The 20,322-nt window shown below is 38.3% G+C and overlaps 1 protein-coding gene across 7 annotated transcripts in view; it reads right to left on the bottom strand.

Annotated features, from left to right (window-relative positions):
* The window catches only part of TPST1 (tyrosylprotein sulfotransferase 1), a 227,699-nt gene that overhangs the window by 184,638 nt on the left and 22,739 nt on the right, over positions 1-20,322 (bottom strand). For all 7 annotated transcript variants that reach the window (XR_010917981.1, XM_067537960.1, XM_067537962.1 and 4 more), the window contains exon 3: positions 8,421-9,361. Coding sequence is in view for 6 of the 7 variants with exons in the window: in XM_067537960.1 (XP_067394061.1) it covers positions 8,421-9,265 (845 nt within the window). In the remaining variant the exon portion in view is untranslated. The remainder of the gene's footprint in view (positions 1-8,420; positions 9,362-20,322) is intronic.

Here is a 20,322-nt window from a genome sequence, read left to right as displayed (position 1 = left end):
AAAAAACCACACACCTGAGCGACATAAGTTTTGCTGGCATCACGTAGATGGTTTATGGCAATGAGAGCTCTCCTATTGACATAATAAAACTAGTTCAATGAGCGGAAGGTAGCTGTGTTGGCGGGAGATGCTCTCCCAATGACATAGCTCTGTCCACACAAGTGCTTATGATGTCAAAACGTATGTCACTCAGGGGTATGTTTTTTCACACCCAAGTGACAAAAACTTTGCCACATAAGTGCTAATGTAGACAAGGATTGAGCATGAAGTCAGGGAGATGAGGGAGGGAGATAAGAACAGCAGTCAGCGAAGTGCACGCACGCACGCACGATGGCAGTCCAGGTCCTACTTGAAAAATGCAGTAATAGTTGAGTCAGTGAAACAGCTGACAACATGGAATCCAAAGCTAACCACAAACACTTCTGTCTCTGTATAGCAAGAGCTGAAAGAAAAAAAAAAATGATTTTCAGAAAAGATATTCCAGTTCTGTTTCTGCCTACTCAACTATTTTCACAATAACCCTACAAAAATATTTGTCTTTAAAAAAACCCTATCTTGGCCAAATCCTCATTGAAAAAGGAATGACATTTCTTTGCATTTGTGGTCACCACTGCTGCTTTCAGTTAGGTGGCAAATGCCCGGGATATATTAACAATACTAGTTATGGCTAGATTACATACTAAAAATACATTCCTTCAACAGCCATGCTAGCAATTACTTCAAACCACAGAAGGTTTGGTGCTACTACAAATTCTGCAGTATACATCTTTAAAGGTCTTTTCATCATTATCTCTAGTTAGAGGCCAAACTGAAATAAAATTATTATTAACAGAACTGGAATAGCAATGAGGCTCCAGCAGCATCAGCACAAGGAACTGAAGGTGAGGATTATCAAGCAAATGCAGGCAAAGACTAAGATGCTCATAATCACTGCCCACTCAAGGAAGCAGTGGAACCAAACCAAAATGTCAGAATATTAATCAGCTATGTCTCCTATCCCAAGTTACTGCTAGTAGAGTGGAGAATGCAGGATGGGATTCAGCCAGAAATTAAGAGGGAAAAGAGAACATGAAGGCAAAAAGTCCTTGCCTTGGAATTTATCTGCGAGAGAGAAACAGCCTACATAGAAATACAGGCTCTATATAAAACTGAAAATCTTAAATGAATTTCATCTTTAGAAGTTTTAAAGTAAGTGCCCCATAAGCTATGTAAAACCCCAAATATTTTGTTTAAAATGTGACTTTCCTGGAATTGACACTAGCTAAGAAGGACTTAATTCTAACCTGATTGGACAAGGTTACATGGCTCCATGCACCTGACTTATCCAAAGATCTTAGAGAGAGATGCTGCAAGGCTGAGTAGGAGAAAGTTCACAAGCTACAGGAATCAAGGATATGGCTTAGAAGGTTTGCCTTTCAGCCATATCCTTGACAAACCTCCTGAGGAAAGACTGAAGTTCCTCTCTCTGAGGTTTTGGAGTTCTGGAAGTCATAACATCAGTGAACAGGCTATGCCCGCATTTGAGCAGTCTCTCTGTGTATGCGAAGAAAAACTGCTAGCAGAAGATCCCCACTGGTGCACACTCAAGCACCATATAGAAAAGCCCCCAGTCTCTTTCAGTACAGAACTGTTACCTATCCTATAGTAATTGGTTCTTTTAGATGTTGTTGGCATGCATCCCACCGCAGATATGCATGTGCCTCATGCATGCAAGATTGGAGTTTTGAATAACAAAGGTGCACATGTGCTCTGTATCTCTTCATGCTCCCGCCTGCAATTCAAGTACCCATGTTTCATTTCAGTCCCATATTTCTGCTGATAAAAAGAAGCTTCGTGGACCCCACAATTAAAAAGCCATTTAGTGAAGTAACAAAATAAAACGGAAACCTAAAAACAAAAGACCACAACAGTAAACATAATTTGCTGATATACAGGCAGCAACACACTGATTTACTCCAACTCAATCGGAACACTTTAGGATAAGGAGATAGAGTATGCAAGATTTTGCCATTCAATTATAATTCCAGAACAATTATCTAATACTAACAATTTGGTTTTGAGCCAGTTCTTAAGTGGAACAGAAGTTAATTAGTGCCAATTTACAACCCTTCCATGCACTCAATTTTGATGCAGTGATACATACTGTCAAATATCCTGATAAGCGAAAAAGGTTTACCAGTACATAACATGATGCTGTAATAAAAAAGTATATCAAATCATGACATATTAACTTTGACTTATGAGGGAAACAAATGCTAAAGAGGCCATATGAAAGCCTTTGTAATAATCAAGACCATATGTTACCCGTTCCATCTGTATTCTCCTGGCAATGGAAATATTCCAATAAAAAAAAACAACACTAAATGCACAAACATATGGAAGTTCAGTGGATTATGTTAGTAGTGAACAAACCGATCGGTCATTTTTTAGGAAATGGTGGTTAGTCATTACTGGATGTCATATTTTATGAAGGAGATAATAGGGCTGTTGAATAATAGCTAGAAGATAAGACAAAGGAAAAAGCACAAATATATTTACTGATACAACAGAATCAGCAAGGAAACTACTATATTCTAGAGCATTATCAAACAATGGTCTGAAATATATGGGCACAACTGAAGTAAAAGTGGGGTTCCATTTGTGCATATGGCCTATTCTGTCAAGGATCAGAAATTCCCTCTTTACAGAGAATAGAAAGAGAATAGAAGGTAGCAGTTATTAACTCTGTACCAACATCAGAAAAGTCTGCTACAGAGAATACGTGCCCTTTACATCACTGCTCTGACAAAAAAAGATAAAATGAGAGCTATAGGGAATGTTAATACTGAATGAAATCAAACACTTGAGAAAGCAATTATACTACAAAATTACAATGGAAGATATGCCAAGGGAAAGATCACAATTTACGGTATTCAGTTTTTCAGTATACAGGAAAAAAGCCTACAAAACTAAATATAATTAAAAATGACCAGTAGAACTGTACTGACTTGTTTTACTTTATTTAAGTGAACAGGATACAGATTAATTTACTTTGTATTATGTGTTTATTATTTCACCTATCTTGAAATGGCACCACCAATGACACGCATAAAAGGGATCAAATATTGTATCAGATAAACTTGATAATTAGTTTTGGGGAAAAACACTGACCAATAATCTGTCTGGAGTTTGGTATTATAGACTACTTGGTCAGGGATCCAGGTTTTTTAAATTGTATTTTATACATTTAAAATTACTTAATATTTTATATTGAACTGGTCATCTAGTAAAGAGGGAAGTTATCTGACGAATTAATGATTACCTAGAGAGAGATAGGGAACAGGTCCCACTCCTGGCATTGCCCGAAGAACAAGGTGGGGTTCATTACTTCAGGAGAAGTCACAGGTGGCAGTCTAGTTTTGTGTTCTGGCTGTACTTTGACATCTGCACCAGCTCAACTCTTTTACAAATATGTACACAATTCACAATCCCTTGTGGAAAGGTGTAAGAAGGGAGAACGGCCCTGCAAATGTTTGGCAATTACACATTAAATGTTTGCATTAACTACCCCCCTATTTGCAAATGCCCAACAAATGCTAGTATAAATACTTTCTACAAAAATGGGTGAAGAGACATGGTAGTACTCACAAAAACAAACCCAACAATAAAAACCACAATGGAGCCCTTTTATTAAAAACAAAAACAAAATAAAAAAACAGTGCAAGGGAGACAAAGCAGTCAGAACCCTTACATGAGGCAGAAGTAATTAAATCCCTGCACAGCAGACTGAGGTGACCTTGCACATTTGCCCATCTTCTTCTACTGTATATCTGATTCAAACCTTTCCGCACTCTTGTTTCTCTTTGGAAAATCCTCCCCACCACTCACAAAAGACATGACCAATTAACTCGTTAAGTGACCTGTGAAGGGTGCATCCACTGAAAAGATCATTTGCACAACCTTAAAATGACTTCTAGAGACCATGATGACTTAGTCATTAACATGAACAAGACTTACGGGTATGGTAGTAAAGAGTTTAAGAAAATACTCAAATAGGCAGCATTCCCCAACAAAATACAACAAAACCTCTTGATTTAGGAGTCAAAAACAGACAAAATCAAAGAGAAATAAAAGCAGTTTATGTACATTTGTGAATTTAACTCCAGGTCAATAGTGATTTTGAAGCATCCAGGGTATGTCTACACGACAATTAAAAACCCGCAGCTGGCCTGTGCTCGCTGATTTGGGCTCAAGGTGCCCGGACTAAGGGGCTGTATAATTGCAGGGTAGATGTTCAGGTTCAGGCTGAAGTCCTGAATCTAGGACTCTGAGAGGTGGGAGGGTCCCAGAGTTTGGGCTGCAGCCCAAGCCAGAACCTTTACACAGCAATTAAACAGCCCCTTAGCCCAAGTCCTGCGAGCTCAATTCAACTGGCATGGGCCAGCCACAGATTTTTAAACTGTCATGTAGACATACTCCAGGTGTCACTTTCCACTAAGGAAAAAACCAGTGTAAAATGCATATCACCAACTGTTCAGTCAAGGTGAATCTTGGCCACCTCTCTCATTGTAGTTGGCGTTCACGGTATCCTCCAGATTATGGATGGGAGAGATGTTTCCTTAATACTAGAAAGAACCTGTACTCATAACTAGCTATAATATTTGGAATTCTGAAGGACTTTTTTTTTTTTTAATATGACAAGATGAATGACTGAACTTGCAAACTTCAGTCATCCCTATTATTATTATTATTATTTATTTGTATTACCATAGTGCCTAGGAGACCATGTCATGGACCAGCATTCTAATGAGGTAGCTCTGTAGAGGTTTATGGAGAATCGAACTGCTGGAAAAAAAGCTGGTTTGGATCTTCCCACATTTTTAGGAGTGTCCAATTTAAAAAATATTTTCCATCAGAAAATATAGCAATTTGCCTTTACAGTGAGAGTAACACTTTGGAGACTAACAACCTTGAAGACACCAGTGTTCTAATGGTTTGTTAGTTTTTGTGACTCAGGCAAGTTTCTGTTAACTCAAACGCTTTATAGCATATTAGAATGAAGAAAGGTGGACGTGAAAAATCCAATTGCTTCTGAAGGTTCCAACATAAGCAAGGACTCATTAGAAAGCTGTCTGTATGTAAGTGCCTCAGAAATATTAAGAAATAGAGAGCAATCTCATTTTCCCCAACCCGTTTCCCAACCAACTGTATATTCTGTGAGGAGGAGTTCCCAGTTCGTTATTGTCTCAATCATCCACGTAAGCCTGATGTTACCTGCAAAGAGAACCTATGCAATCCACATGCCAGTGACTCAAAACCATTAGTTCAATGGTAGCGTGTGTTTACCATTGCATTTTCAATGGCCTGTTCCCCAAAACATCACATTGCCACTTCCCATATCTAGTTTATTCCTCAGACCAACACGGCTTTTCCAAACTTGTATAGCCATTTTTCCCATCAACAAAATCCTTTTTAATAAATAAAAAGGTTCATGTCAAAATATTTATGCTTGTATATGTAAAAAGTGTTATCTAACCTTTCAGACTATACATTCTTTTGGGCAGAGTCTATCATTTATTATGTCTGTACAGCACTTGGCTTAATAAAGACCACCACTGAATTGGACCTCAAGCACTACCACAATATAAAATGCTCATTAATGATGACAATCAAACATATGTACAGAAGAGTGAGTTTCTTTCCATTAAATCCTCCCTTGCCACAAGGGCAACCATTTCCACCACAGCAGCATCAATACCCTGATATTTTACTGGAGATGCCAGAAATCAATATGAAGTCTTTAAAACCCACTCTGTATTAAATGCTTGCTTACCGATCTAATGACTGGTCACTCATATCTGGTTTCCAATTTTTACTCTAAAATCAGTTGGCTTTAGGTTTTTGAAGGATTCATCAGTGTAAATAAGATAATTTTGCCTGTTGGTTTACCCAATTGCTTAGGTTTAGCATTTATCCTTTCACTGTTCAGTTAAATCTTCCTAGTTTATTTGAATCAACTGAAAAAAACACTGTTCTCACTCACTGTGAAAGAAGTTTCCTTCTTTCTTTCTTTCTTCTACTGCAAGAGTACTTGAGCACAGACAAGTATTCACACATCGTGTCCCAAGAAATTTAACTGGGCACATCCCACAGTTAGGACATCACTTTTTAATCAATATAAAAAGTAATTAGCATACCTGGCTATCTAACAGAGAAGACATGAGTTGCATATTGAAAGAACTATGCTGAGGGGAAGGAAGGGGAAGAGACTTTTCTGTATTATGAATAATGAGTTTTCACTTCTGTCATACTCCAACTACATATATGGGTAGACACATGGCCAGTGAAGAGTAATTTAGACATCATGGGAAAGATTAAATCCTCTAAGCACTCTCAAGAATATCAAAATCCAGATACTTCACTCCGTTCTACTCAGAAAGTCAAATGCACAGCGTATATGAAAAACAATAGTAAGAGATTTGTCTGCAACAGCTTTCTTTTATTCAAAATACTAACCCTCTCAGAAGGTTCTGCCAAAAGAAAAAGTATGCCAATACTGGTTCCTACTTCAGTGGAACAGTTCCTCAAATTTACTGAAAGATTATATTCTTGGCAGATACATCTTCAGGACTCTTCTTGCATTGATAATACACTAACAAGTACCCGAACCAAAATTATTCACAAAAACTAATAATGCCAACCCAGATAAAGCAGATCAACTTTCCCTTTGAGTTTGTCTACACCAGAGGTTTTTAACCTAATCAAGTTAACTGATCGATTGCTAATTAATGTGAGGTATCCATTCTCTCTGTAAAGGATATTGGGGACACGCCACACACAGTTGTTGCAAGAGCAAACATTTGTGGAGTGGCCACATTAGATTGTGGTAGCTAACTCAAGGGAATTTACAATCCATTAACTTGATGTAAAAGCCTTTAGTGTAGACAAACCCTTTGAGACACTACATTAGAGCTCAGCTTCCTGAGGAATTACTAAACAATTTAAGTTTAAAACCTAGATATATCTAATCTCTTCAGAAATGTATGTACTATCAATAAAATGGGCATTATCTTTAATCCTATGCAAAAATAGATTTCATACCTAGTAATCATAGCTCATCATCAGCTTTTATCCAAATATTTAAAATTAAGAAAATGAAATATAAACTGATGCATAATCTTCCCAAGCTGCAGACAGCCTCCAACAACAGCTCTGAGATGTGAACTGCATCAATCATCCGAGGGGGTGAATTCTGAAATCTAAATAATTTAGCTGAAACCCTTTGTTAACTATTTCTTTTGCTGATCATTTTAGCCTGCCCACTTACTAATTCTTAATTGAGTTTGTAAATAGTTAATGGCTTTTTTGACCTATACGTGGCTCTGTACGTGGCTTCTGTTCACATGAACTATGATAAATGCTCTATTAGTAAATGTGTCAGCTTGTAGTGTATTTTGCCACTACCAGAGGCTTAGGCTGCTACAGTTGCTTCCTGTGAACAGTTCGGTACGTTTTACAGTGTAGATGTGACCCCAATAACTGTGCCTAAGTAATCCAGTGTAGTCAGTCCTACTTACTGCACAGAGAGCTGGAAGGAAGATATTCCAGAGTGCACTGACCTATGTGCTACTGGTTCCACTCAGTGCACGTCGTCCAGGCACCCTATATTCCTTGATGAGGCATAGCATAACAGGATAGCTGCCTACATTTTCCCAGAAAGCATGAATACAAACATGATTAGGCAATGTGGCCGGTGCAAATATACAAGCCTCGTTAGCTACAGCTATGACACAATAAGACTGCTGTGCAAAAAACTCTGTGTTTGAACAAGTCAAGTCACCAACTGGTTACAAAAATCATGATTGTCCTGGCAGTGTTGATGGGACTTTTAGAAAAAACATTCAGCATCCTCATCTCACAATCCCACACCACTTCCCACACCTTGTTGAGTGTCAAAAGCACAAACTGCCCCTTACACAAATGCAAAAAACTACAGCTTTCCTTAGTATCTTCTACAAGGTAAGTATGAATTTTCTATAGAAAAATCTGCGGCACATGAAGTGAAAAAATTGAATTTAATGTCAAAATTAACACTACAAGAGCAACTGTACTGATTATTTCATTTCCTATCTAATCCAATAAAACCTTTCAATTCAAATGAAGCTGCTGCAAAATTTCATGTCAACCACGCTGGTGACATAGAGCTTTGCTGAAGAATTTAGGTCAAACTTGCTGTAAAATATTCTGGTGTTTATTTACAGGAACATTAAAATGGCCATAATGAAAAGTGGTTAAAGAAAATACAATACTGTTGAGACTTGACAGCACTTGTATTTCTACAATAACCTGCAATTATACGTGGCATCATGCCAAGTATGCAAACCAGGTCTAAACAGTGAAGTTTAGATCAATACAAGACACCAAGAAATACTTGTACTCACTTTGAAAGAGACACACCACCTGCTTTCCCAATCATTTCCTCATGGTGCAGCACTGCTTGGTTCCATGGAATGTGTAGAAACTTTAACAGAGTTCTCAACCATCTTTCAGGATGTAATACGAGTTGTTCATAGTGTACCAGCATGCATCTCTCAAAACCAACCTCCATGCACTGGTTATACATAGTCTCTATAGCACGATTCCACTTGGTCAAACAGTCTCGGTAGCTATTTAGGTCAAACCCAGCTATCGTGACTTTTCTAGATATCATGGAATGCACTGATGCACGACCATCCCGTACCATGAGAAGAAATTTGGCATTGGGGAAAATTCTGGCAAGATAAGTTAAGGACTTCAGAGCAAAAGGATCTTTATTACACAAATAGGGAGCAGGCTCCCCATGTTTAACAATGATTTCCAATAAAAAGGCTTGCATGGCTGAGTCCAAAACTTCATCTGTGACCCCAGCTTCATCCAGTCTGATTTTCTCTTTACTTGACCTCGCCCACATCTGCTTAACTGCCAAAATTCGAGGGATTACCCTAGTCTCTTCTCCACAGCGGATATCTGGGTGAGCATCTAGCATGGCACGCATTAGTGTAGTGCCACTTCGAGGCACCCCTCCAATAAATATTAAAGGCATGTCTTTATTGTAAGCAAAGGTTTTATTTGCTTTTAAATTAAAGACCGTTCTTATTGTGGTTCTCCCACTTTCCATCCTCACTGGCTGGCTGCGTTCTTCTATTCTGTGGTGACATTCCATAGCATGTTGCCCCAAATAAAACACTGTCACTGAGCTGATCACCAGACATGCCAATAACAAGTTCTGTTTGAGTTTTCCAACCATTTTGATATAAAAGTCACTTTAAATAAACCAATCTTTTACTCCGGATTATCTTCAGATTTTCACACCATGGAGATTACAGTCCAAGATGATCAAGATCTGGTGGGAATAAAAAAAACCAATTACAACCACACTAAGAACTATTACAGATTAAACATACAGCAATCACCATGTTAGATATTTCAGTTGGAGATAAATTACAAGTTCCCTGGTGTGATGTTAATACCACTGAACGGAATACACATGCACAAATTCTTGAAACAGAATATGTACTCCATGTTATACCATGTACTTCCATTATACAAGTGAAGCCCCATTATCTCCTCCTGTGGATGTACTCCATGAGGAATGGTTCAATTCCTTTGTTTCTCTGTGACAGTTCCAAAGCTATGTGCTCTCCACGGCCAGCCAGATGACTGTATAGGTACAATTTTACATTTGGGGAAAGCAGGATATAATTTAAATTAAATGACTAGAAATATAAGTTGGTTGTTGGAAGCTGATGAAGAATTTGGAATACTAGAATAATTTTGGCTTGATATATTAATGGCAGGTGATGTGGTCACAGGAAGATGATACACAGGTACATGACAAATGTCACATCTCATTTCCATATAGGTAAATACATTCTGCGTTCCATCATATCTTTGAAAAACCTGATAGCTTTCAGTGGATTTGCCCAGATGTAAATCAGAGGCAGCATCTTCATTACTCGTAAAGATGCAGCTTCAAGATTCCATGTTGAATTTAGAGGGCTGACAGTAAGGAAAGAATTTTCTTATATTTACAAAGTTTAGAAAGTTCAATATGGAGCCACTGATATAGGAATGGAATCCTACAGTGCTTTTATCTAATCTTCCTATATATCTTAATGCAGAGGACAGGGGAGAGAAGAGTGCTGCATAGACAATATTGATGACCATATGGGATACAGTATATGACACACTCACTCAGACATCTTACCCCTTAGAGATAGAAGTGAAATCTTCCCACGTATCTTTGGAGCACTGCATACACATTAAAAGGAGAAAAATAAATTCTGCTTTCAGATACATTGGTGCAATACCACTGAAGTAAGTGGAGATACACCAATAGAACACAGTACAATTGAGTCCATTATATTCTTTAAGCCTAATAAGAGACTTGTTAAAATGTGGCTACAATTTGTATTTGGCTGCTGATTTTAGGGTACAGGTGCTGACTGTTTCCCTGGAAACAGAAATGAGGTTAAGTGGATCTGAGGAAAATAAGGGAACAAACAAGAGATCTGGGACCACAAACACAGGATGAGGGTCCACACTGGACTCATGCCTGAGTGCTGCCAGAGCATCATTAGCAGCTGTTATTATCAGCCAAAGATTTAAAACATCCCTCAAGTTAATCAAAAACCTCTTCAGCAGAAATAACATGAAAGTTTAATGTATTCTTTTTGAAAAGAGTAGAGACTGTGTGGAATGAAGCAAGTTTTACGTTTCAGTAATTCAGATAAAAATCCTGATTCTGCAAACCCTCCAAGATGAGAACTCAGACATAAATGGAAGCTTCACGCATAGAAGGCTTGCAGGATTGGGCCCATAACATGAGTCTGTTATCAGCAAAGCAATTTGAATGTGGCCAATCACAGTGATGAACAGAAACTACTGCATTATATTTGTTTAACAGACCAAGGCAAATAAAATTGTTAAGGTGCAGTGATCAGCAGAAAACTGACATCGGTGGGGGGGGGGGGGGGGGAGGAGAGGAATAAATTTAATTTTATACTTCAGTAAGGAGCTTGAATCAAATCGATTTAGAAGTAGCCATAGGTTTTTTAACATGCAATCAGAACAAAGTGCATGTTCCCAATTAAAGAGCATAAAGTGAATATTACCATTTAAAGAAATTACAGCCAATGATCATTAGAGGCAGTAATTCACTGTCAACAATTTTGACAACTTTATAGAACTCTGCATGTTGCAAATGCCTTAATAAAAATGTGTTTAAATAATGCAATTTAAAAAATGTCTAGAGCTTTCTGGAAAACTGCTTTGGAGGGGAAAAGAAAGGTTCTGAAAAACAGTCTAAACAAAATATATCCACAAAATATGTCTATTTCTTTTTAGATTTGGAACATGGAACATCAACTTTGTCAACTATTTTTACTTTTATTTTGTTGCTTGCTCCCTATTTCCATAAACTTTAAAATAAGTATTTTTTTCCTTATGAGAATCTGAAATGGATCTCTCAACTGAAGAAGTTATTGATGGATGACTCAGACAGAGCAAATGAATTCTGACCTTAGGAAAGAAAGTGCCAGGAGCAAAGAACAGCTTCAGTACCAAGTCTCAGGCACTAGTGAAGAAGTAACTTCGAACTAATTCAGTGTCCATGAGGTTGAGAGAGAACTGGAACCATCTCAAGTGGTACATATAAACACACATCTATTTACAAATGCATGCCAGTTGTTTATACCCAAAAAAAAAAAAAAAAATCCATGGGTATAGTGATTTTTTTTAAATGCTCAAATGACTTTTATAATGTTTATTTTATCAACAAAAGTTTATGGAAATAATGCATCCAGTAAACTAAAAGTAATTTTAAATGGAAAGAAAATATATAGCCATTTTGCATTTCCAACTCTGCTAGCAAGTTGGAGATTTATTTGTTAAATAATTACAAAATACAAGTTTTGACTTGTTTGACAGCAGAACTTTCTACTGAAAGCTCTTTGGGGGCAGGGATTATCTTTTACTTTGTGTTAGCACCTTCCAAAAGTGAGGCTTCAGTTTTGACTGGAGCCTCTAGGCACCAAAAAAAGTCAACAAAGCTGCAACAAGTAAACAAGGGCTCAAACCCTATTTCAAAGGGAACTTGCACACCCCAAGGTGATGAGACTGGGCCCTCGATTAAATAATTTTTCATATTTTATACTGAAGAATTCCACCTTCCCCAATTCCAACATTCAGATATTTTTCTTTGCACATCCATAGCTTCTAGAATAAGACATTTGTCCCTCCTCTATTCAAAAAAATTCTTCACTAGACAGGCTTTAAATCTGGTTTTCAGTCCTGTAGCACCTCCAAAGCTTTGAATTCTGTCTTGACATACAGGGAAACTAAATATTTGCATTCTCACTGGTGTTAAACTTAACAATTCACCATGCTGCAAGTTGAAAAACTACCCAAAGGAGTGGGAATGTATTAAACTTCAGCTGAGGTTCAGCTAACTATGGAACAGTTATATAAATGAGGTATAGGGAAAATATACAATAAATCCTGATGTAAGATTTAGCATCCCAAATGAAAAGCTAAAACCTTGCATGATTTGTTAACATTTAATTATGTAATAAAACTTTTCTGAAATAGAAAGTGAAGCTGAATTCTGGATGGAAATAAGATATATTGGACAATGTTCAGATTCTCTACAAACAGTACCTGCAAGATTTTTCCTTCATTCAGCCCATCTTGAGCTTCATGTGTGCACACATGCTATATACGTATATGAAGAGAAGAGGGCACCTTGTTGCCAAAAATCTATCCCCTAAGGTTAGCAATCTGAATATGTGGCTTCTCTTCATTAAATCTTTGGGCAAGCACCCACATGAGCAATATGAGAAAGCCAATTAGCACAGCAGCAGCAAGAGCACTGACAAATCTCCGCAGGGCTCCAAAAGTCAGCATGAAAGCTCCTATTTGTGGAGTTCTCTTCTTTTAGTCATTTCACTTCTGTCAAAGTATAGAAATGAATGCTGTCAAAACAAATTAACTTTTGTAAACTAACGTGCCATAGCACAATCCCTCTTCTGACTCTGAAACATGACATGTATTGAAATATTTTATACAGTCCATTTTTAAACACCCTCTTAAAGGCATCATTGCCATCCATAAAGATTTCAACAAACAGTGATGGATAAACACTGATATTTTCCCTGTTACCAGTTGGCTTTTTACTTTCTTGAGTACTAGTGTTACTGAAGGAACCTACCCAGTCCTTCAGGCAAGTAGTTAAACTTTACTTCCTAGGCTGGACATGCAGTACCAGAGCATAAGCACCAGTGGTTTGGCTAGATACGTTTTTCCCCTTCAATTGCTGTAGTGCATTTTCTAGAGTCATACTATGACTCAACTCTTGAAAACCAATTAGATGTGTAAAATATTCAGATAGAAGATATATACTCCAAAACACATTCTTCTTCAGATGATAATTTTAAGGAAGTCAAATTTTAAATCTAAACTGAGTGTAAGTAACATTTTGCACTGATATATTATCTTTCATCTAAGGATCTTAAGATGCTTCAGATTTAAAGTCTTGCAGTACCTCTGAAGCAAGAATTTCAGTTTTAAAGAATGGAAAAATGGTGCACAGAGATGATTTGCCCAAAGTATGTCAACAGCAAAGCTAGAGATTGAATCCAGGGCAAAGATTTTCAAAAACAAGAGATTAAAGTCTGGCTCTTAAATCTATGTTTAGGCACCTGTCCAATTTACAAAAATGCTGAGAACACAACAGTTTTTGTTGAGGTCAATGGGATAGAGATTGGTTGATTGTACCGCATAGTGGAAGAAACTGACTCAGTCCACTCAGGTTGATATAGCATTATAGAAATGTCGGGCTGGAAGGGGCCTAGAGGTCATCAAGTCCAACCCCCTGCATTCAGGCAAGACAAAGTAAACCTAGACCATCCCTGACAGGTGTCTGTCCAACCTGTTCTTAAAAACCTTCAACAACAGGGATTCCACGACCTCCCTTGGAAGCCTATTTCCAAGCTTAACTATTCTTATAGTTATAAAGTTTTTCCTAATATCTAATGCGAATCCCCCTTGCTGCAGATTAAGCACATTACTTCTTTTCCTATTATCAGTGGACAAAGAGAACAATTGATCACTGTCCTATTTATAACAGCCCTTAGCATATTTGAAGACTGTTAACAGGTCCCCCCTCAGTCTTCCATTCTTAAGACTAAATATTCCCAGTTTTGGGGTTTTTTTTTTTTTTTTAAAAAAAAACTTCTCGTAGGTCAGGTTTTCTAAACCTTTTATAATTTTGTTGCTCTACCCAAGACTCTCCAATGTGTTCACATATCCTAAAGTGTATCATGCAGAACTGGACACAGGATTCTACCGGAGGCCTCACAGTGCCTAGCAGAAGAGGACAATTACTTCCTATGTCAAGGGTCTGTCAAGGGAGCAGTCAGTGTAGACCCGCTCAATCGATCAGGAAGTCGACGTACTAAAACCACCTCCTCAAGTGGCGTAGCGCAGTTCCTGTTGGCGCAGTGTAGTAAAGACACTGTGCAGAACCGACGTACAGCAGTTGACGGGAGTTACACAAGCTGCTCTGCGTAGCTTGCGTAACTCCTGTCAACTGCCACCAAATCACTGGGTAAGCGTAGACCAAGCCTTACATAGGACACTCCTGGTCATACATCCCAGAATGATATATGTCTTTTTTGCAACTGCATCACAATGCTGACTCATATTCTATTTGTGATCCACTATAATCCCCAGATCCTTTTCAGCAGTACTAGCACCAGTTATTCCCCATTTTGTACTTCTGCATTTGATGTTTCCTTCCTAAGTGTAGTACACTTTGCATTTGTTTTTACTGAAGTTCATCTTGGTGATTTCAGACCAATTTGTCCAATTCAGACCAATTCGCCAATTTGTCAAGATCCTTTTGAATTCTAATCCTGTTATCCAAAGTGCTAGCAACCCTTCCCATCTTGGAGTCATCCACAAATTTTATAAGCATCCTCTGCACTCCATTATTCAAGTCATTAATGAAAATATTGAATAATATTGGACCCAGGACACATCCCTGCAGGATTGCACTAGATAAGCCCTCTCAGTATGACAGAGAACCATTGATAATTACTCTGAGTATAGTCTTTCAATCAGTTGTGCACCCACCTTGTAGTAATTTCATCTATACCAAATTTCCCTAGTTTATTCTGAGACTATGATGTGGGACTGCATCAAAAGCCTTACTACAAAATCAAGATACATCATGTCTGCTATTTCTCCCTTCCCCACCTCCCCCCCCACCAATCCACAAGGCCAGTAACCCTATCAAAAAAGGAAAATAGGTTGTTTCGCATGATTTCTTCTTGACAAACGTATGCTGGCTATTCCTTATAACCCTATTATTCTCTAGGTGTTTACAAATTGATTGCTTAATAATTTAATTCCAGTATCCTTCCAGGTATTGAAGTTAGTCTGCCTGGTCTATAATTCCCTGGGTTCTCTCTCTTGCTCTTTTTAGAGATCATTTTTTTTTATGAATCTGCTGTTTTTGCTATCCTAAAATCTTCTGCTGCTGGTGCCAATGCAAATTCTGGATCTTTATGCCTTACAGAGGAATATAAATTTTTAATCAAAATGCAAAATTTTTAATACAGAAAATATTTTACCAGTATCAGCTGCTCAACAGCACTGGACTCTTGGAAGGGGAGCTGATCTGAAGATTTGAGTATTACTGTCAAACTTCAAATGTTGTTAAAAAATAAATATGCCTTAACTGAGACTTAAGGAGGACTTTTCCTCTCCAGTGCTGAAATAGCTCACATAACCAATGTGAATTGCACATGTTCTTAATTTTAAAGAGCTCTAAATGCTGATGTATTGCCAACATTTTAATGACTGTCTCCCTCACAAATTTTCCACCTCAGTCAGCAATACTTGTGACTTACAGAATTGATGAATGTTTTGGGGAGCACTTCATTCAGGGTATCTTCTCCCATTAAAATCCACCCACTACCCATTACCTCTTGACCCACCATGTATTCTCCTCCCCAGCACCTGAGTTTCCTTTAGGTCAGTGGTTCCCAAACTATTCTGGCCTACACTCCCCACTGCTCAGTTCGCATCCCCCCCAGGAGCCGGGGCGGAACTGTGGCTGGGGCCAGGAGCTGCAGCCAGGAGCCGGAGCTCGGAATGGGGCAGGAGGCAGAGCGGGGCTGGGTGGCACTCCCTCCCTGCCCCACTTGGGGGCTTGCCCAGGCCTCACTGCACCCCACCGAACATTCCTCCATGCTCACCTAGGAGAGCACATCCCATAGTTTGGGGACCACGGCTTTACACTGATCCCCTTCCTGGCAGCGGCTCCTCACAGATGGATCAGTGGCAACTGACGGGTTGCCCTGAGGCTTCTACCAGCAACAAGTCTCCTGTAGCCCCTCGCTGAGAGGGTAGTTGATCAGGTACAAGCAAAGAAAAGTGTTTACAGCACTCCTACTTAGGACCAAGCTGCTGCTGCTGAACTCTGAACTCTTCTCACTTACTACTGGAGCAACTAGTGAGAGATAGTGACTATGTGATACATTCCAAGTGCACACCTAGAGGCACTGACAGGAAGACGCAGGATTAATCCTTGGATTATACCTCAAATTTACCTGAGCTGTTTTACAACACATGGAGGGAAGAGGAAATGGCCCTTCAGGTCTCACCCAGTCTCCTGACACAGAAGCAGTTCCCAGCTGCATAATCCTTTCAATCATAGCAATCAGTTTGCATCAGTTTACATAGATGTACATTTTCATGGCTCTCCTTCAGGAATTAGGCTAGTAACTTGTTTTTTAAGGAAATTAAAGTTTCTTTACAGAGCTCAAAGGCCAGTCCTTTAGTACCTTTATCACCAAATGCAGAAATTATTCCTTTTGGCCTCATGTGGCTTCAACTTTTAATTTTAAATTAGAGGGGAGAGGATAAACTGTTTTCTCCCTAAAGCCACTATCCAACAGTAAATGCAATTTTTTTCCTTGCAGTTAAAAAGACTTAGTTCAAAAAAACTAAATAATCTCTACAGAAGATCTAGGGTATTAAATGTCAAAAAATGCTACTTCACTGGAGGGTCTACAAAACAGTATCAAATAATATTTTCACATGATACTTGAAGTTATTCCGTTTGTAAATAACCTCCACAGAATTTCACTAGCCCTGAAAAATTGATATATTGTTATATTTAAACTTCTGCCTATCTGAGATCATGCAAACTCCCAACTGCAAACATTAGGCAGATGATCAAAAGGTATTTTACCCCTTCCACTGAGAAAAGCAGGATTATTTTGATATGTTTACTTATTTTTGCTACAGTTATTTACACTAGAGTATTGCTATAGAGAACAGTAGGCTGCAGAACTGAATTAAAGAACTAGGGTTATCATTAGATGAAAGCATTTGGGTTGAGGGGTGAACTGGATAGCTCAGGGGATTAGTAATGGGACATGAAGACTCATCTTAAGACTCATCTTAAGGCATAAATGAAACACAGAGTGGCAGCGAAAGGATGTTTTAACCTTGGATGGCACGTCGGTTGCCTACAAAAATGATTTGGTGATCTCACTCAGATAGCCAGTTTGGTAGTAACTGGCACTCTCATTGACAGGCTCAGCAGAGAGATTGAGTACCGAATTGTTACCCGCACGTGAGGGCACCCCACCTTTACCCCAATCCATAGGGCTCAAGGCATAACCCGGTTAAGGCACCTCCACTCTCTCCAATCCATAGGGCTCCAGGGGAAAGGCACCTACCCTAACCCAATTCACACTCTAGAGCTCAGGGTCACCCATTCCCAGGCCGTAAGGCTCTGGGCATAACTTGGTTAATTGAAGTACCCACCCTTTCCCAATTCATAGGGCTTCAACCATAATTTTCTGCAGGTTTGCAGGATCTTTTACCAGGGAAGCAGCCTTACACAGTAATATCCTTATTCTCTATTTATTAACAATTATCAAAACCGAATACACACACTAAGCACACAATGCTCACCACTCCCAATAAGGCAGACAAACGTGTCCTGATAGCCAATCAGGATTAGATCATCTAGGAACTCCAGCTGCACAACAGGATTGGCAGGGTGTTGAGGTCTGGCAACTCTGACTTGGGCTGTGTCCTGGAGTTAGGTTCCAGAGAACTTTCTTTTAGACCTCAGTTTATATAGTGAAACTTGAGTCCTGCTTAGCTGTACCATAACCAATTATTTTAAGCTGACATACTACAAAACACCAACCCTCGCCCATTACAAAACAGTTCTTTAACCAATCATATCCCACCACCTTAATTGATTTAAATAATGCACACTTACTTATGCAACCAACAGAAAATCAAAAAACTAGACAGAAATAATTCAGAAAACAATAGAGAAGTGGATACCAAAACAATAAGAAGTGTAGATTTTATAACCACAACTGTTGATAAGTGATTCCTTTCCAGGCAGAATGCTATTAAACAAAGTTTTCTTTAAGCATCTTAACATTTGTTTCTTTGTCTGGTGGCGGTAGGTACTATTAGGACAGCAGCACCTTCTTAACAGTCCTATATTACATTGTCTTGACGTAATTTCAGGAATATGAAGATGTGACTACATGCTACTTAGCTTATGGCTGATGTCTCCTAATATGGTTGCTACTGCTTAGCCCAAGAACAAGGCCTTAGCTTAGCCAAAAAACAAGGCCTCAGATCTTATGGAATAGCTGTAGGTGGTTAATTTTAACCACCATCTCACCCCCATGGGATTGTTCCTCCTAGGCAGGGTTGGACACTAGTGGGCAACTTGAACAATTGCTGCAAGTGCTGTAAAGAATACAAAACTTCAGTCTTTCAGGTTGTCAGTTAAAAAGTGTAGACAGGACAATAGAGTAAGTGCATACAATCTCTTAGCCAGCTAACACCAGATACCATCAGCTAGTTTTTCCTCTCTTCCCTGCAGTTTAAAGCATGTACCTTTAAAAAAAAAAAAAAAAAAAAGTGCTGATAATTTGTGTAGAAAAAAGAAAAAAAAATCATAGGCTCACTCTGCTCAATCTATCGGATCTTGCGGCTAACTACATGGTGATGATTTTGACAGGGTTTTTCATTTTTCTCCTTAACATTCCACACTGCGTGTTTCATGGGGCCGACTTCAAACTGTAGCAGCCTAAGAAGAAACAATCTTGAAATTCAAAATTCCCTGCACAAATTTTACTCTAACTGGAAATACAGATTAACATCACAATGAACCGACAACAGCCTGGGTGAGATGTCAATTATTCACTAAACCAAAGTGACAGAAATAAGGTACTCGGTAAAGTTACCTTGGCAACAAAAACTGAATTTAAGAATTTCATACCACTAATGACATGAAACTTTTTGTTTCAACCACACACAGTCTATTATGTGTATATAATGCTACTACTGAATAAGCATTTCCTAAAGCCACACATGAAAAGTTAACACGCCTAATTGGTAACTCAGATCACTGAGTCCTTTTGTGTATGCTAGATTACCGGTCTATCATGCACTGGGTTTTGATCAGCTTGTGAAATGACAAAAAAAATGCAGTCATCAAGACTGAAGAGAGTTAGTGCTTATAACATTTTAAATAAGTTGACAACCAGAAAGTAAATGAAAAATTCTCCAGCTTGGAATTCAATAGTGTCTAATGACCCTACGCAGAGAACTCTGGTTTTTGTTTTGTTTTTTATTATTATTACATTTTATTTTTATTGTTTATATAAAATATAAACATATAATGAAACAAAACATATATAAATACCTGCACAAGATGTAAACAACAACATTCAATGTTTGTTTGTTTTACAGGTCTTGCAACTAAAGCAAAAACAAAAAAACTGAACCCACAGAGCTCATGCTGGGCATCAATTATTATAGTGACTAAATAGATAAATACATCAAAACACAACTTATAAATATCATGGACTGATATATACTAAACTCCAAAAAATTCAACAGTTTCATGTGTGATCACACATCCTCATATTTTTTCCAAGTATTTCTAATAGAGTCATTTTTTCCATTATTGCAGTAGTAGAGAGCTCACTAAGCCAGTCTGTATATGAAGAAAGAATTGCCGATTCCCATTTTCTCAAAATAACATTTTTGGCCGCTAAAAGAGTCTCTGCAATCCATTTCTCAACTATTAACTGGTAATACCAACTTATCAAGCATCACTAAAAATACACAAATTTAAAGAAGGAAAGATAGTGAGAGATAGTTTTTGAGAGACAGCTAAATATAGTCCAGAGCGCATGCATTTTTTGACCAGTACAGAGGAAAAGTTGACATGTCGCTGCTGGCATCGCCACC

Source organism: Emydura macquarii, unplaced genomic scaffold (genome assembly GCF_026122565.2).
Source record: "Emydura macquarii macquarii isolate MOO-44397 ecotype Brisbane River unplaced genomic scaffold, CSIRO-AGI_Emac_v2 contig_450, whole genome shotgun sequence".
NCBI lineage: Eukaryota > Metazoa > Chordata > Testudines > Chelidae > Emydura > Emydura macquarii.
Note: the sequence above shows the minus strand (reverse complement) of the source record. Positions and strands in the feature narration are given on the sequence as shown.